Below are 17,042 nucleotides of genomic sequence, written 5' to 3'. Positions count from 1 at the left end.
ATGGAGATATAGGTGGGTTGAGATTTTGGCAACCTGCCGTTAAATTTCCCGCCAATGATCCTACTGGAATTTTCAGTTATTTTTTTTTGAAACAGCAGGCCACAGATTTTACAGGACACCAACATTCAGGGAATTAAGCATAGAGCAACCGCCAGCCATTACCACGATACAGTGCCTATCTAAAAATTAGAATGCGCGAACATACGTGTCCAGGCACACGAATTCAAGCAAAAAGGCATCACGCATCACGCTTCATTCAAACATGCAAGCGAGTTGAAGTAAACAGGTATCCCACATCGCGCATTTATTATATATGCAAGCGGTTCAAATTGAACAGACGTCGCAAATCACGCGTCAGGCATCACTCACACATGTGAACGATTTTAAGCTAGCACACATTACACATAAAGGAACATATCACGTTCGCATAATCGGCCATGATGAGCCCTGTATGTTAAGATTTGGTCGTCGACTTTTGATAAGAATAGGTTCACTTAATTTCCTGTTCGGGTGGTCCTGTGCTCTGTAGATGACTTTAGGCTCTAACAGGGGGATAGGGTTCATACCTTCCTCGATTTCAGCCTGAGCGTGTTTTGCCCCAAAAATGGTCACCGAAATAGGTATTCCGTGTTTTGTTTTTAGCGTTTCGCAGGTGTTCATTATATCTCAAACGAACAGAGCGCATGGACTCCCCAACATAAACTACGTCCCTTCCATGTTTTTCACATAGCCTACATTTGGTTTCGTAAACCACGTTTTTTTTTGCGTGCAAAGCTCTTGAAACCCAGAACTGCATATATGACATCTACTGTCACCCGAGCACTTAGGCTTTCAGATGGGAGATTTTACCAGATACTTTTTTAGCTTACTGTCGCTCTTACAAGTTATGCATACGCGCAGTTTCGATTTTTTAGCAATGCGTTTGTTTTTGTGCTTTTTTTTGTTTGCTTATGTGTTTAATTTTCCAAAGCAAATGCTTTGTTTAAGGTAGGGTATATAATATGCTATATAATATAACATGATATAATATAATATGCTATAAAAGGTAGGGTTAAGAATCTGTCTTCCGATAGGACGTGTTCCCGCCTCCTGCCACCCATCCCCGCGCGCTTTTGACTTTGTTTTACTTCTTCCAACATTCTACCTTAAAGTTGCGGAAAATAGCCATTGCCCCACTGCAAAGCCCAAATCTCGTTTATGCTTTTCGTTTATTTTCACTATTTGATGAGTTGCTTAGAGCCCTATGGAGCATGTTGCGAAGTGTGTTGTGCCTAGTGGGCGTGGGATGCCTAGATTCGCCGTGCAGAATTATACCAGAGTTGGTGGGCCTGACAAAGAGTTCCGTTTCTAACGTTGTGCGGCTGTCCCTCCTTTCCACCGTCACTAGCGTATCCAAGCAGGGGACCCATTTCTGCCCCCTGCATGCTCCAGCGTAAAAGCTAGATTTGGATGCTGGTTGTTTAGGAACTCTAATTTTTTTTCTAGGGCACGCTGTCCGTGCGTCCATACCCCCGCGTAATAATCAATGCATCTAGCTAAAAAAGTTGGTTTTAATGGGCTTGCTGCCAGTACCTTCGTTTCAGTTTGGTCTAGAAATATTATCTCCAGAGGAGCGCGTGGGTTACGCATTGCTTTTCTCAATTTTGTCGGTAGAGTTAATCTGCGAACGAGAAAACATAATGGAGACACTGTTCCAAAAGGCCGCAGATATGTTCTTTTGATAAACCGAAAACATCAATTTCATTGGAATGTTTGTCCTTCATGGCTTTCACGGCAGTGACAGCCTCATTGAATGGTATATTACCATATAAAATGACAACATTTACACTGAAGAAAATGTTGCCCTCTGGTTATCCTTCTGCCTGCGAATTAGTAAAACCTTTTTTTAAAAGTCTGTTGTGTCCCACAGATTAGTGGGAACAAACCTCAAGAGTTGGCTAAGAATTTTCTCTAAAAGACACGAAGTTTTTTCTCTGCCACCACCGCACGCACATATACCAGGTCTAATGGGCACTGCAGGTTGGTATTCTTTGGACACCCTGTTTACGCATACACAGGCGCTTTACCGTGTCTAGGTGTCAACTATTCGATGGTTTTGTCAGAAAAATAGGCTCTATGCCACTTCTAGAGGTCAAAGTCACCTACAGAGCCCTGGACCACACAGACAGGAAATGAAGAGAACGTATTCTTAAAAAAGTCGGCGACCAAATCTCAACACACAGGGCTCGTCACGGCCGATTATGCGAAGGCGATATGTGCCTTTATGTGTGATGTGTGCTAGCTTAAAGTCGTTGACATGTGTGAGTGATGCCTGTCGCGTGATATGCGATGTCTATTCAATTGAAATCGCTTGCATGTATAATTGATGCGCAACATGTGATGCCTGTTTACTTCAACTCGCTTACATGTTTTAACGAAGCGTTATGCGTGATGCCTGTTTGCTTGAATTCGTTTACATGTACACGTATGTTCACGCATTCTAATTCTCAGATAGGCACAGTATCGTGGTAATGGCTGGCAATCGCTTTTTGTTTAATCCCTGAATGTTGGTGTTCTGTAAAAACTGTTGTTTGCTGTTGAAAAAAAAACTGAAAAATCTAGTAGGAAATCGGCAGGCATTTTTAACTTCACTTCTACTATCGTTTCGATAAAGGCATGGTCTCGAAATATCAACCCAACTATATCTCCATTCTCCTGTTTTTTTTTTGTCTCCCAGGAATAACGCTATTACTACTGTCTTATTTATCCGAGGTCCCTTGTTTGAGAAATTGAGAATCAAAATCATTAGACGATACCTGCCCCAAAAGTCAGATTGGTTTTTGAATAGTTGATTCGCTTTCCTCAATTTCATAACATTTTCATAATGATATGAGGGGGCCCAAACCAACATCTGGGGTCCAAGTCAACAATTTGAGCCAGGCCCTTCAGGAGGTGTTGCACCCCCCTGTCAGGCTGCCAGGCCCTTCAGGAGGTGTTGCACCCCCCTGTCAGGCTGCCAGGCCCTTCAGGAGGTGTTGCACCCCCCTGTCAGGCTGCACATATGTATTGGAACAAAAACACGCCCCTGGGATTGAGGTTGACACCTGCACTTTCTCTCTGCCCTCAGTGAACCTCAATTCCGCACCGGTGAACACGTTGGATGACCCGTCGAAGCCGGTGCTTCTTATCATCACGGCATCCTCGCCACGCAGCGGCTCTAGCTTCCTAGGTTTGTGGTTGGTGGTGCAGGCAGTGCGGTGGTTAGGCTGGGCGTCTGGGGAACAGAGGCACCAGGTTTGATTGCTGCACTGCTCACCTCTCCTCCCAGGATGAGAGACAGGCAACGCTATATAATCTCAGCAAATTAAACACGTTGTTAAGCCCTAACGGCCACAGAGGCCTGTGAGCGTCAACGCTATTTCTCGTCTTTCTTGGTCGGTAGGCGCTTGGTTGCATCTTTCTGGGCTGGTTTGGATCAAAACCTTCTCACCACGTAACGCATATTCCGGCACCATATAAACCAGCTCTAAAAATTACGTGGTCATTCGTTGGCCTTACCTAAATCTGCCTCTTTTTACGCATGACTTTAGAGCGAGCAAATTAGAGAAATTTGTGAGCGAGTACCAATAGCATGCCTCAAAATTTTCATAAAGGCTTCCTTGGTAATAATAAGAAAGTAGTTTTTGTCTTAAAGGACAATCCAGAGTAATATAGGATGTTTACTACCATCTAGACAAGTTGTGAAGCAAGTGATTGCAACTACTCTGCGTCTATACACGTCGCCGCTCTTTGTAACATGGGAGATGGCGGACTGCGACTGACTGAAGTAAAGCTGGCATCCATAATCAGCTGCTAAAATGCAGTGTTACAGTCACCCTGCAAGTGTAATGAAGGAGGCGGCAAGGCGAGTAGCCTTACCTAAACAGGGATGTGAGAGGACTCGATTCGTCAAACCTGCCAGGTCGTTCTTTGTGCAATAAAGTTGTCCCATACTGTTTGCACATGCCTGGGTTCGTTTGCTTCTATCCCTAATGACTTTCTGTTGTTTTGTACTTTCTGTTTTATCTCTGACAAATGGCATGCAATAGCTATCATATATATATATATATATATATATATATATATATATATATATATATATATATATATATATATATATATATATGGTTACGTGGTTAAGTGGCCGTATTTATGTGGAGTGTCAGCTGAGAGATCAAGCAGTGCTATTGGCCTCATTCCTCGTGTAATAACCAGGAGAATGGAGAAATTGATGCATTGACATTTCGGCGTCATACTTCTCTCGAAACAACTATCAGCAGGACTATACCAGTGCTACTGATATTTGTTTTGATAAAGCCACGTAGCCGATAGATCAATACATCTATCCCTCCATTCTTCTGATTATTTTGCGGGGAATAGGGCTATAAGTACTGCTTTATCTGTATGCCTAACGTTCATCGCAAAAAAACTTCACAACTTGCGCAACGTCAGCTGATGTCAAATCATACTGATAACAATCTGATGTTGAACTTGCGCCATGCTGGGCTGTCACGTTTTTTGGAATTTTATGTCATTCATTTACTGATTACAAGTGCAAGCACTTTTCACGAACCAGAAACAGACGACAGGACGCTGCAGCACAGAACTACACAAAGCAACAGACATTGGTAGATCAGAAAATGGACAGCCGTGTCGGCAAAAGTGCTGGTCGACGAATGCAGGCAGTCACGCGCCTTCGTGCGCGAGGCATGAAACAGCCCTTTTTTCGGCTAACCGTCCTGGAAACCGCTATTTTGGGGATATTTACAATGCGTCAATTCTATCTCAGCAGGCGTAACAGATGACATCATGACACCCGCAAGAGAGCGTGGATCAACACCCGCTGCAGTTGATACTCGCATCTCAGAATGATCTTGCTCATGGTGCGCCAGGCATTAACACGCGTTTGGGCGGGGGTTTTCGGTGGGGAAAACCCCGAAGGTTTTTGAGAATGGTTTCCGAATGGCGCCGCGTAGCCGCGCCAAATTATACATAGCTATAGACAACTGAATAGTGGATCGTTTAGTATCAGAGATGTAGATGTACCTGTTAAGTTCACTTATCTACGGCAGGCCAAAGTTAGGCCATGGATTCAGCGGAGTTAATTTCCAAGCAATCGTTCAGTCTGGCGCAACAACGGAGTGCTAGACCAAGCTATACATCTCTGAGGCACTTTCTTAGGCATCACAATAATTGAATCAGCAAGTTTCATTGACCTAGAATCAGGTATGAAGGTCAGACCAATATGGCGTGATTTCAGATGTTCATTTACAATTTATTGATAACAGGAACCGCATTATGCACGTTCCGTGGAGTTATTTAAGGTCATAACAGGTCACTGACCTAAATGACCCAGGTCAACATTTTGCATTTCGGAACAACCGCCTAGCATAATCTTTGTCACTTATTCAAATGCTAAACGCAAACCAGTTTTGTGTGATTTTGATCACTATGACCTTCTAAACATGAAACAGGGTCACTGACCTTGAATGGGCATGCTGCTTATTGCTTAGAATACTTATTTAGGTTCTAGGGGCATTTTGGAGGCCAGCAGATCAAGTGAGATTTAAGCATTACTAACGTAAGTTGTTCAGTGCATTGGCAACGAACATTAATCACATAGATAAAACAGCAGTATTAGCCTTATTCCTCGGAGAAAAACCAGGAGAATAGAGATATAGTTGGGTTGATATTTCGGCAACATGCCTTTATCGAAACAATAAAAGTAAATTCACTTCTGCTATGGTTTCGATAAAGGCATGTTGCTGAAAAATCAGCCCAGCTATATCTCCATTCTCATTGGTTTTCTCCGAACAAAAAGGCTTATACTACTGTCCTATATTTTACAAACGTAAGGCAGGGGCGTGGTTGCGCAAAATGAGTAGGGGGAAGGCTAAGCACTGGAAAAGTTGTAACTTTCCGCCCCAAGATGCGCTAACAAACGAGTTTCTCCCGTGGTTTGGTCCACTTTCTTCACAAAGGTAGGGGAGCGGAAGCTCAAGTTTTGCGTACGCCCTCACCCCTCGCCAATTCCAAACATTACATTTCACTCAAAACGTTGGTCACCATTGCCAGAAACGTACAACGTTACCAATTCATCAATCTTCTATGGTGCGATTGCTCCGACTTGCCAGTTTAAAAGCCTGTTTTTATGAATTATTACACCTATGCGACGTCAGTTGACGTCAATCCGTGAAACGTTCATGGGAGGCAGACGTTTGAATGTGTGCTCACTGCAATGGCAGGTTCACTGCTTCAAATGGTCCAATATTTTGCCTGAAGAATCTGACATCTGGCCCGCTCAGCTTTTGACATCATCTAATGGCAACGGCTGTTGTGCATCTATTGCCGCCGCGTTCGTCCTACACTACACAGGTTGTCTGACCGACGCTGGGTGTTTTGGATGGTTGTATAGAGGCACCTCCTTACTTCAGCAGCCCTACTAAAGGCAGCATGGGTGATCTGGAGATGCGGGACGTCAAAGAGGTGGTCCGGACAAGGAGCAGACATGAAGTGCATGATCAGAAGCCCCAGAGCTCATTGACGCGAGGCGCGCTATTCATTTCAAAATATGCCCGTGGTTTGTGAGCCCCTAAGAGTGTATTGGTATCTTGTGAGGAGTTTGCGGATGGCATCATGCTTCAGGTTAGTCTGTACCTGAAATCCTGATTATCATCATTCAATAGCTAGATTGGAATGGATCCGTTGCCTCGTTTATGATGCAGTCAGGTATGAGACATGGCAAGGAATGCGATAATCTATCTTTTTACGAGCTGTACGCAGCTCATAGCAATATCCAACTTGCTTCAGCGTTTATTTTAGTGTCAATCGTCTTACAAAACAGTGACATGGCACTTTAACTTTCAGAAGTTAACAGATCATAAGTATTTCATCAAGGATATTGCCTGTCACTTTTTCTAGGCCGTACGTGGTAAAAAGTTAAACCACATCCAAGGCACGAGCGAATACTGAGTGACTGAATCAGTGGTGCTTTGTTTAGTTGCAACGGTTTCCATTTCCTGAAGTAATCGCGGGCACATATAACCGCTTTCAATACAGCATCTGGTGCCCATTGACTTCCAGCGTTATGCTCAGTTATGTCAGGATGTAATTTAATGCTCATTGAAAACAAACGAACACTCCCATTAACTCAGGTTATTCACACCGCTCATGCTGTTCGATAAGGCTGTCATGGAATGATTCAATGCTTGAGACAATAGAATGGCCGATGAATGCCGAGTTTTGGATGACATGCTCAAAACTCTCACACTTTTCCGGAAAGTAAGCCAGTAAAGCACTCATCGATCCCCGCACAGGTTATTTATTTCCTGTGGAGTTATAAATTTGTCACATTTACCAGCCGTCCGCTGACAAGTGTATGCATTATTTCAAAAGGATGATATCAAGATGGTTAATGAGAATGATTTTTGACCAGGTAGGCTCCAAAAAGCGCGTATGGATGCGTTCGACCAACGCGACGATGGCCTTCACACGTGAGCATGTAAGAGACGTGTGCGTCTAATCTGATGGACATGACGCTGGCCTTCACATGGGACGTGTAAGAAACGTAAATATATATACATTTATATATATATATATATATATGTGTGTGTGTGTATATGTATATATGTATATATATATGTGTGTGTGTATATGTATATATGTATATATATATATGTATATACATGTGTATATGTATATATGTATATATATATATATATATATATATATATATATATATATATATATATATATATATATATATATATATATATATATATATATATATATATATATATATATATATATGATAAGGATGATGCACGTGACGCTAGCCTTCACATGGGGACGTGCAGGAGACGTGTGCGTGTATCTGATGGACGTTACGCGCAAGCACAACCCGGAGACGCGCGAATTACCCCCAGGCGCGTGCACGGACGGCTTCTATCACCCCCCCCCCTCAAGTTTATTATTTTGGGATGGATAGTTCTGGGTGGACCGGTTCTGAGAGGAGGTGCCGGGCCAGCAGTGGCCCGGACGGGATGAAGTCGTTCAACGTGAAGTTTGCCACACACAACAACACACCACACACACACCACACAACCACAAACACACACACACACACACAACACACACACACACACACACACACACACACACACACACACACACACACACACACACACACACACTCCTGATGTTAAAGCACATACTTGTACATTTGATTACAGAAGGCTGGAAGGTTTCAAAAAAGTCTTCTTGATCATCTTGTTAGCACTGAAGATGAACCCGGACCTGATGCTGTCGCAAATCAAACTGTTTGTGTTTGCAAGGCGAAAATCACCCCTTCTCTCATTCAAGGCATATTGCTGAAAAACGTCAGTCCATACAAACCATGGGTGTCACCTGCTCTTCTCCTACTAATTTCACATAAGAGTGAGCTGTTTGAACAAAAATTGAAGCACCCCAATCCCCAAAATAACAACAAAATACACTTCCCACCGCAACATCCTCACTACATCGCTAAGACTAGCAAATAACAAATACTATACGGATGAATTTATTAAACATTCTGGGATCTCCAAGGAAACATGGAAAGTATGACACGCTCATAAATTCAAAGCAAAAGGGGACGCAGATCCAACTTAGATTATTAAGGCTAATGATAAAATTTTCGTTGATGATCAGGGTATCGTAGAATAATTGAATTGTTTCTTCACTGAAATGGAACAAAAGCTACAGGAAAACATTTCTAAAACATCATTTTATCCACTTCAGGTCACGACAAATGTGGAAAATGAAACGGATCCACCCCCTACTAGTTAAGAGGAATTAATTTTTGTTATCGATCGAGTAAAAAATATCGGAGATGGAGTTGGCAATATCGATGCAAAAAATCTAGTTATGTTATAGCGTAATACTCAAAGCAATTTTTAATACTGCACTAGCGTTCTATGGTCAGAAATATTTACACCCATCAGCATTCTGCTGCTCATGTCCATGATTCTCAAAAAACGTATATATATATATATATATATATATATATATATATATAATAGACCAATTCTTCATCGAAACCAATGCCACTTAATTCACCAAAATCAGCTCTGATTTCCGAAGAACAAGAGTACCTACATGCCAATCCATCTTCTCCAGGAAACTATCAGTAAGGGCCAATGCCGCGTAGTAATGTAAGGGTGTTGAAAACGGAGAATGTGTGCTAGGTTTGAATTTATATTTGAAAAACGCTTCGGATGCTGTTAACATAAACCTGTCTTCTTATTTGTGTGGCAAAACTCAGTGCGTCAAAATAAGGAATTATTCCATCATCATTCAAAAACGTGGCGGCGGATGTTCCCCGAAGGATCGTTTCGTTGCCCAATTCTGTTCAAAATACACGCAAATGACTTGCCTAACTTAAGTAGTAACATGACTTGCGTCTCTTACACTGATGATGCTGCGACTGTTTTCAAAAATAAAAGCACTATGAAACTTGAAAGCAATGTCAGTGAACTTTGCTTCCAATGATTTCCTGGTGAAGTGCCAATTTTCTTTCACTGAAGGTATAAATCACATTAACAAAGCATTAAACTACCCTTTTCTTGCATCTCCAACTAAATGTAAATATTAACCATTCACCTATTGAAGAAAAAAACAAAATACCTTGTGCTCGTTGACAAGTCTCGTATATGTAAGCCTCACATTATTTTCGATGCAAGCATATAAACTATAATTTTTGGAACAATTAGTAGGATTAGGTACTTCATTGATAAATCATCGTCACGTCTACTCTATAACACTTTAATTCTTCCTTAGTTGAATTACTGTCGTTTGCTTTGGGGTGTTAATTGTGCTTCTCAACTACATCCGATAATACTTTCGCAAAAAAGGGCTGTGCGTTTTATAGAAAACGCTTACCCCCTCCATACTCCGAGCCAATCTTAGAACGGTACACAATTTTGAAATCATCAGGCATCGCTAAATCCCAAATGTTAATTGTGATGCAAAAACTTCTAACTTAACAGGTTTATGCATCATTCGATTCAATATACAAGGTCTACGAATCAAATGAAATGGATACGAGGCGAGGAGGACATTTAGATTACCCTTCCTAATCGTAACTAGGGGTTATTTACAACATCTTTCCTTGACCTTAAGCTGTGGAACGATATTATAGTTTCATCTTTCCGAGAATAACTGATATCTCTGAATCAAAAACCATCATTAAGAACATCATCCACCAGTATTTCGTGAATGCATGTTAACGTATCAACATATTTGAAGATATTGCAATTTTTTGCCCTGTACGTATTTAACTCACTTCATACGAAACTTGCGTCGCTGCCCCATAATCACGTTATGATATAGCCATATTGATAAACTTGTACCCAAATTCATGGCGCTGGCTCCGGGAGTTCTCCCAGCAACAAGCTCCACTTAGCTGGTGGACTCCCTGGACATCCAGCTCAAAACACAACACGAAAATGACCAGTTAATTGCTTTTCCGACTTGAGTGACTGCACAAACCTTACTAAGCTCCGTGAATGAGTGGTAGTAGCTTGTTGAGTGGTTCTAGCGGGCTGTCATTTGTTGACTTTGGCTATGAGTGCTTTAAGCGTTCCCATGTACGATATGCCCTTGCCTGTTGCATTATACGATTCCTACTGACTCTGCACCGCCCCTTCGCCTGCTTCTTAACGTTTGCTTCTTGCTCTTCCTAGCTGGGAGTGCCGCGACTTGATTTTATGTTTTCTGATGGCAACATACGGCTCATTGCGTCGCTGGTATAGAGGGAGGGGCACTCCTGGTAACCTGTTCTTGAGTAAGGTATAGAAAAGTGAAATAGTTCGCTGAGAGCCGGGTCGGATCGGACTGCGGTCCTTCCGCTCCGAGCCCCAGGGACGATCATGATGATGTTGGTGATAGTGATGCCGAAGCTGCTGCTGCTGCTGATGATGATAATGGTTGTCCCCAGGTGAGATGATGTCCAGCCCGAGTCGCTCGGCCTTTATGTTCGAGCCCTTCTGGTTTCACGAGGTCACGCTGTCCCAGGAAATGAACACCGCAAATTCAACGGCCCACATTGACCTCTACAACCTGCTCACGTGTCGGTGAGTCGCCGGGTGTCGGTGAGTCGCCGGGTGTCGGTAAGCCGCCGGGTGTCGATGAGTCGCCGGGTGTCGGTGATTTGCCGGGTGTCGGTGGGTTGCCGGGTGTCGGTGAGTCGCCGAGTGTCGGTGAGTCGCCGGGTGTCGGTAAGCCGCCGGGTGTCGATGAGTCGCCGGGTGTCGGTGAATCGCCGGGTGTCGTGCGTCACCGGGTGCCTGTAAGCCGTCGGGTGTCAGTAAGCCGTCGGGTGTCAGTAAGCCGTCGGGTGTCAGTAAGCCGCCGGGTGTCAGTAAGCCGCCGGGTGTCAGTAAGCCGCCGGGTGTCAGTAAGCCGCCGGGTGTCAGAAAGTCGCCGGGTGTCGGGAAGGCCGCCGGGTGTCGGTAAGCCGCCGAGTGTCGGTAAGCCGCCGAGTGTCGGCACGTCGCAGGGTGTCGGTGTGCTCGGCTGCGGCTGACGAGAGCCGTTGCGACACTGAATGACTATGAAGTGCTGGTTGGGTTGTTGAGCCCAAACTAGTCAAGGCTGAGCACAGCAATGGACGTGCGTGCGGTTGCCGGACGTTCCGTCTGGTGCTTCTAGGAGTCGCGGTCCAGCACCTGCCGGCCTCATCCAGCGTCACCGCAGCCATCAGCATTCAGCCTGGCGTGACTGGGAACTCTGGATTTGATGGATTGTGGCTTGCTCCCCCTCCCCCTCTCCCCCACCCATGTTTGCTACGCTATGTCCTGAAGTTATGCCGGCGCCTGTTTTAGCCTGTCTCCTGGGCTCATGCTGACGCCTGTTTTAGTCTGTCTACTGAGGTCATGCCGACGCCCGTTTCAGTCTGTTGCCTGAGGGCATGCCGGCGTCTGTTTCAGTCGGTATCCTGAGGTTATGCCCACGCCTGTTTCTCAGTCTGTCTCGTAAGGCCATGCCGGCGCCTGTTTCAGCCTGTCTCCTGAGGTCATGCCGACGCCTGTTTCAGTCTGTCCACTGAGGTCATGCCGACGCCTGTTTCAGACTGTGTCCTGATCACGTCGGCGCCCGTTTAAGCATGCTCCTTGACGCCATGTCGGCGCCTGTTTCAGCCTGTCCTCTGAAGCCATGTCGGCGCCTGTTTCAGCCTGTCCTCTGAAGCCATGTCGGCGCCTGTTTCAGCCTGTCGTCGCTGCCGCGCATGTTCGCCCAGCGGAGCACCCGCGACTTCATCTGGAGGAAACCGATGCTGCCACCGGAGACCTCCCTGGACCAAATGACCGCTACCTGCCTGAAGCAGCCGATGCGTGTCGTCAAGATAATTCGCATCCGCCTACGTAACCTGCTCCCCCTGCTGGAGGTCAGTGACCTCGCCACTGACGTAACACGAGCTCCGGATTCACTCGAGAGAAGCCACGCCGGGCAATCCTAGACAAAAATGCACCGTGCGGGATCTGTGGTAAAGCCTGTGCATGACAATCATACGCTTTCTCGCTTTAGTCTGTTCCTCGGTCCCCAACACCTTTTTCCTCCACGTGCTGACGACCTCTGTGATCGGATCTGTCACGTGGCCTGCCTCTCTCCGACAGGCGGAGGGTCTTAATGTGTACATCGTGCACTTGGTGCGCGACCCGCGCGGCATCCTCAACTCCCTTCTGCGCCAGAGGCACGAGTGGCCCGAGCGACTACATGTGCCGCAGCATATCTGCGGCGACATGTGGGAAGACATCCAATTGTGGCGTGACGTCACAAGTCCACGTCTCAGCATCGTCAGGTCAGTGTCCAGCTGGCTTGCGCTCACGGGTGACACCCAATCATGGCGTGACGTCACAAGCTCACGTCTCAGTACTGTCAGGTCAGCGTCCAGCTGGCTTGCGCTCACGGGTGACACCCGATCATGGCGTGACGTCACAATCTCACGTCTCAGCATCGTCAGATCGGTGTCCAGCTGGCCGGCGCTCACTAGACGCCGAGTCGGCTGCGACGAGGAAGTGCACCGCCCCGGACTGATTGCGAGCCATGCGCCGGGCACATCCGTGCGGCGTACGGACACGATGCCTTATCTATGGGAGATTGCTGGATTCCGCAACGGATGTGAGTGTAGCCGATCCGGTTGCAGGGATTAACAAAATAGCGTCTGTATACTGTAAAAATATCACGCTTGACGTGTTGGTTGACGATGAAATTGGGTTGTATCTGGTGTTTTGTTTTCGTCGCCGCCCAATCTCCGTGGACAGGCATCGAAGGTGGTGAACCGGGCGCCTGCAACCTTGGAGGGAACCAGGGTATAAATAAACAACCATGAACATTGGAATCAGTTGTGTTCATATGCACCTCATCGACGATCCAAAGCAATGCCGTGTTTAGTCCCTGCTTCCGTGTGAGATCTATTCAACTTTGACTCAATTCTTTCGATTCCATGATCGACTCCGACCTTCCCGAAGCCATATATAAGCGTGACCTCTAGAACGGAGTCCTCCACCCGTTGTCATTGAGAACCACTGCGTGAAGGCCGGCCTCTTCAGGCCGTCGCTGCCATGAGGCAGTCTTCAGCTGAAGAAAGAAAAAAAAGATTTTTTTTCTTTTCACCTGTTTGGGTGGATATAGGGACTCTCCCGATGCGGACATGTGAACAATGTTTTTATTTTAAGCGATGTCTTGTTTTATCCGATGTGAACATGTAACCAATGTTTTGCTGATAAATATGTACGTAACATTTTCACTTTTTACCCCCATACAATGTCACGCTTGCGGCAGAAAACAATAAACAGGTGGCTTTCACCACACACAAATCGAGTGCAAGTTATTGGGCCTTGAAAAAAGTTCAAGCGAGTCTTGAAGCACGTTATATAATATATAGACACACACACACACACACACACACACACACACACACACACACACACACACACACACACACACACACACACACACAACACACACACACACACACACACACACACACACACACACACACACACACACACACACACACACACACACACACACACACACACACACACACACACACACACACACACACACACACAATGGATATACGTTACATCTCGTGGTATTACGTTAAATTCCTGAACATCAGCTCCCACTTCTTCGGATACGTATTCTGCAGTCATCCGTAGATATCGCCATTCTCTCAGCTTTAAACCAGTGCGTAAGCTTATCAATAATTATCAATGTCGATCTCGTTTCAATGATAGATCATACATCTGCTTCCAATCATACCATGCCTCCATGTCTGGTCGTTATTGGCCGCCGCTAGCCCCCCCCCCCCCCCCATTAAAATATGTTTTAGATTTAAACATGCATTAGGCTGTCTCCTGTTTGGTGGTTTTGCCAATCCCTTCAAGGTTTCATAAAAAAACATCATTTTGAAAGAAAAATGGCTAGCTTGCTTTTTACCCTGACAGCACGAAAACCCAAACACAGCCCGAAGCAAATCTCGACCCCCGAATTGCGAATCATTGTCAGAGACTGTACCGTCGCGCTGTGGCACCAGTCGAGCCCGCTGGCTGGCATGCTACCGCCGCGTCCAGGCCGATTAGGTACAGTCTCTGTCCTGTGGAAGCTGGGAGGGCGGAGTGTTATCATATGGGTACCAGTCTATGTCTGTCCTGCCATGTAGCGCACCGGGCCATGTCTGTCCCGCCATGTGGCGCACCGGGCCTGTCTCTCCTAGCATATGGCGCACCGGGCCATGTCTGTCCCGCCATGTGGCGTACCGGGCCATGTCTGTCTTGTCTCCGATGTGACACTTTGGTCGCCTCTGCTGCTGTTATGAGGCCAGCAGAGCGGGCCGCACTGTCGTGAGCGAGCGATCTGCCCGGCTGCAGGTATGAGGATGTAGCTGCCAATCCCCTGAGGGAAGCCCGTCGATTGTTCGCCAACATGAAGGTACCGCTGCCTCGGGACGTCTTCAAGTTTGTTGAGACTCACACTAGAGTCGTCACCGAAGAAAAAGGCGGCAAAACAAAGCTACCAGAAGAGAACGGCGGCAACGGAAGTGACAGGAACAGGCAAGATTCTTGTAGTCTTCAAACACGCTTCACCTATCTATGGCGCTAAGAATACCTATGATATTGTAAACAAACATAACATCACTTGGGTTCAGCGCTAGGGATTTGACTGTTCAATGTTCTCACTTACTTTGACTCGGGATTGACTCCATTTTGATGCGCGACATGTGGCTGGGTCGACATGGACAGTTTTGTGCTCGGTTTTACTTTGAGCATGTGCTTTACTACTAGATCCCCACGCCCAGGGGTGCTTTGAGGAAATCCCTGCATTGACACAAAACACGTGCTAGGGTTTTATTTGCAGCTTGAGCAAGATGCTTATATCCGTCCATTCACTCTGGGGAAACTGGGAGTTGCACGTCCCTTTCGCGACGGCGGTCGCCGTTTTTCGCCACACATCTCTCTGGACTGCACGACCTTCAGCCCTTACGTCCAGATAAGTGTGATAAAGGTAATACTTACGAGGTAATCAAGCGGGCGCATCGGCCATACCTGTAGTGACATCCGCTTTCTCCGCCGCCAGGTACAGTAATGAATCAGCTCCATCGCATGCAAACGCCACTCGCGCACGGCGTAGCGTCGCCACCCAGCGGCTGCCGAATACACTTGAACCTCTCCATCAGCACACCACGCGACGCCACCACCGAAGCTCGGCTGCTGAACACCCGCCGCGCCGACGCGCCGCGCATTCCGGACTGCGCCGCGCCACACGCGCCGCGGACAGGAAGATTCGGGCGGTGCGTTCGCACATGCCGCAGGTCGACCTCTATTACGGCACAGTCCGCAGTGCCAAGTTCGACGAGCTGCACTGGAGGCGCGAGCTGGCCGCCGCCGACCGGCGCGCCGCCGAGCGGGAATGCGGTGCCGTGCTGCAGGCCCTTGGCTACCCGCTACGCTACCCCAGCGATATGCAGGGCGGGGGCGGGGGAAAGTGATGCCAAATATCGGGGCCGGGGTCGGGGTCAGGCACCTCGGATGGGGCGTGGGACGTCAGAGATAAATGGTGGAAGATTGCAGCCAGAGTTCACGCCGCTGCCATGGAGATGGAGCAATGAGCACTGAGTGGAGCTCGGAGCAAGATGGTGGACTTGATGCCGTGAACAGAGCCATGTCGGCTTGATCCCCTGGACGGAGGCGAGCGTGCCTGCCAAAACGTAGTGGCGTCGGCAAGTGTCGGGAGTAACGAATCGGCCGCAGAAGAACCTTTACTTCACCAATAGAGTCATTTCTGAATCATGAGATCACTGTTGTGAATAAGGTAGCCAATGCTTCAGACCAGGCGGCCAAATGTCGTGTTGAGGGGGCTGCTTTGCCGGCTCGAGAGACCTCGTTGCAAACTAGTAGGCCTCTTTTCTGGGTTGGAAGGCACCCTTCATTTTCAAGAGGCCCCATTTCCGGAACAGTAGGCCCCTTGCATGCATCAAATGGCCGCAGTTCCAGATTCGGATGCCTGTTTTGGGACAGCAGGACCCCTCGGCTAGATTCAGGGGCTCCTGTCTGATTCGGAAGCATACCGCTCTGGATTATATACTACCTTTAGGCATAGCTCGGGGCCGACTATGGCTACGGCCGGCTTCTACCTCTAGGCCCCTCTCTGGAACAGGATGCCCCGTTCAAAGTTAGCGAGACCATTTGCTACATATAATAAGGCCCCATTTCGGAAATTTGAACTCTGTTCACTCCCTTACTTGGATATAATACATCTAGAAACTGATGACAGATGCATGCCCTCGGTGCCCCCTCCCCTTGAAAACAACAATGCGCAGAAGGCCCTTCTGTGAGGGGGCCACCTGGGAAATCCTGCCCCCCCCCCCCCCCCCAACTCAGAATCCGTGGCGCCACCCCGGGCTGGAATGTCTATGTGGCCGACGACAAGAGAGCCTGCCGTAGTGGAATCACTTCTTTCAGTAAAGAGCGAGCACAAAC

At 46.9% G+C, this 17,042-nt stretch overlaps 1 protein-coding gene across 1 annotated transcript in view; it reads left to right on the top strand.

Moving 5' to 3' along the window:
* Positions 1-16,051, top strand: part of LOC119104349 (carbohydrate sulfotransferase 3) — a 39,550-nt gene extending 23,499 nt beyond the window's left edge. The window contains exons 3-8 of the mRNA XM_037228044.1: positions 3,107-3,208; positions 10,994-11,129; positions 12,265-12,442; positions 12,672-12,856; positions 14,934-15,116; positions 15,640-16,051. Of these exons, the coding sequence (XP_037083939.1) occupies positions 3,107-3,208; positions 10,994-11,129; positions 12,265-12,442; positions 12,672-12,856; positions 14,934-15,116; positions 15,640-16,051 (1,196 nt within the window). The remainder of the gene's footprint in view (positions 1-3,106; positions 3,209-10,993; positions 11,130-12,264; positions 12,443-12,671; positions 12,857-14,933; positions 15,117-15,639) is intronic.
* The last annotated feature ends 991 nt before the right edge of the window (positions 16,052-17,042 follow it).

The sequence above is a fragment of the Pollicipes pollicipes genome, unplaced genomic scaffold (assembly GCF_011947565.3).
Source record: "Pollicipes pollicipes isolate AB1234 unplaced genomic scaffold, Ppol_2.1 Scaffold_6052;HRSCAF=7182_pilon_pilon_pilon, whole genome shotgun sequence".
In the NCBI taxonomy this organism is placed as follows: Eukaryota; Metazoa; Arthropoda; class Thecostraca; order Pollicipedomorpha; family Pollicipedidae; genus Pollicipes; species Pollicipes pollicipes.
This window is presented reverse-complemented; position numbering and strand designations above follow the sequence as displayed.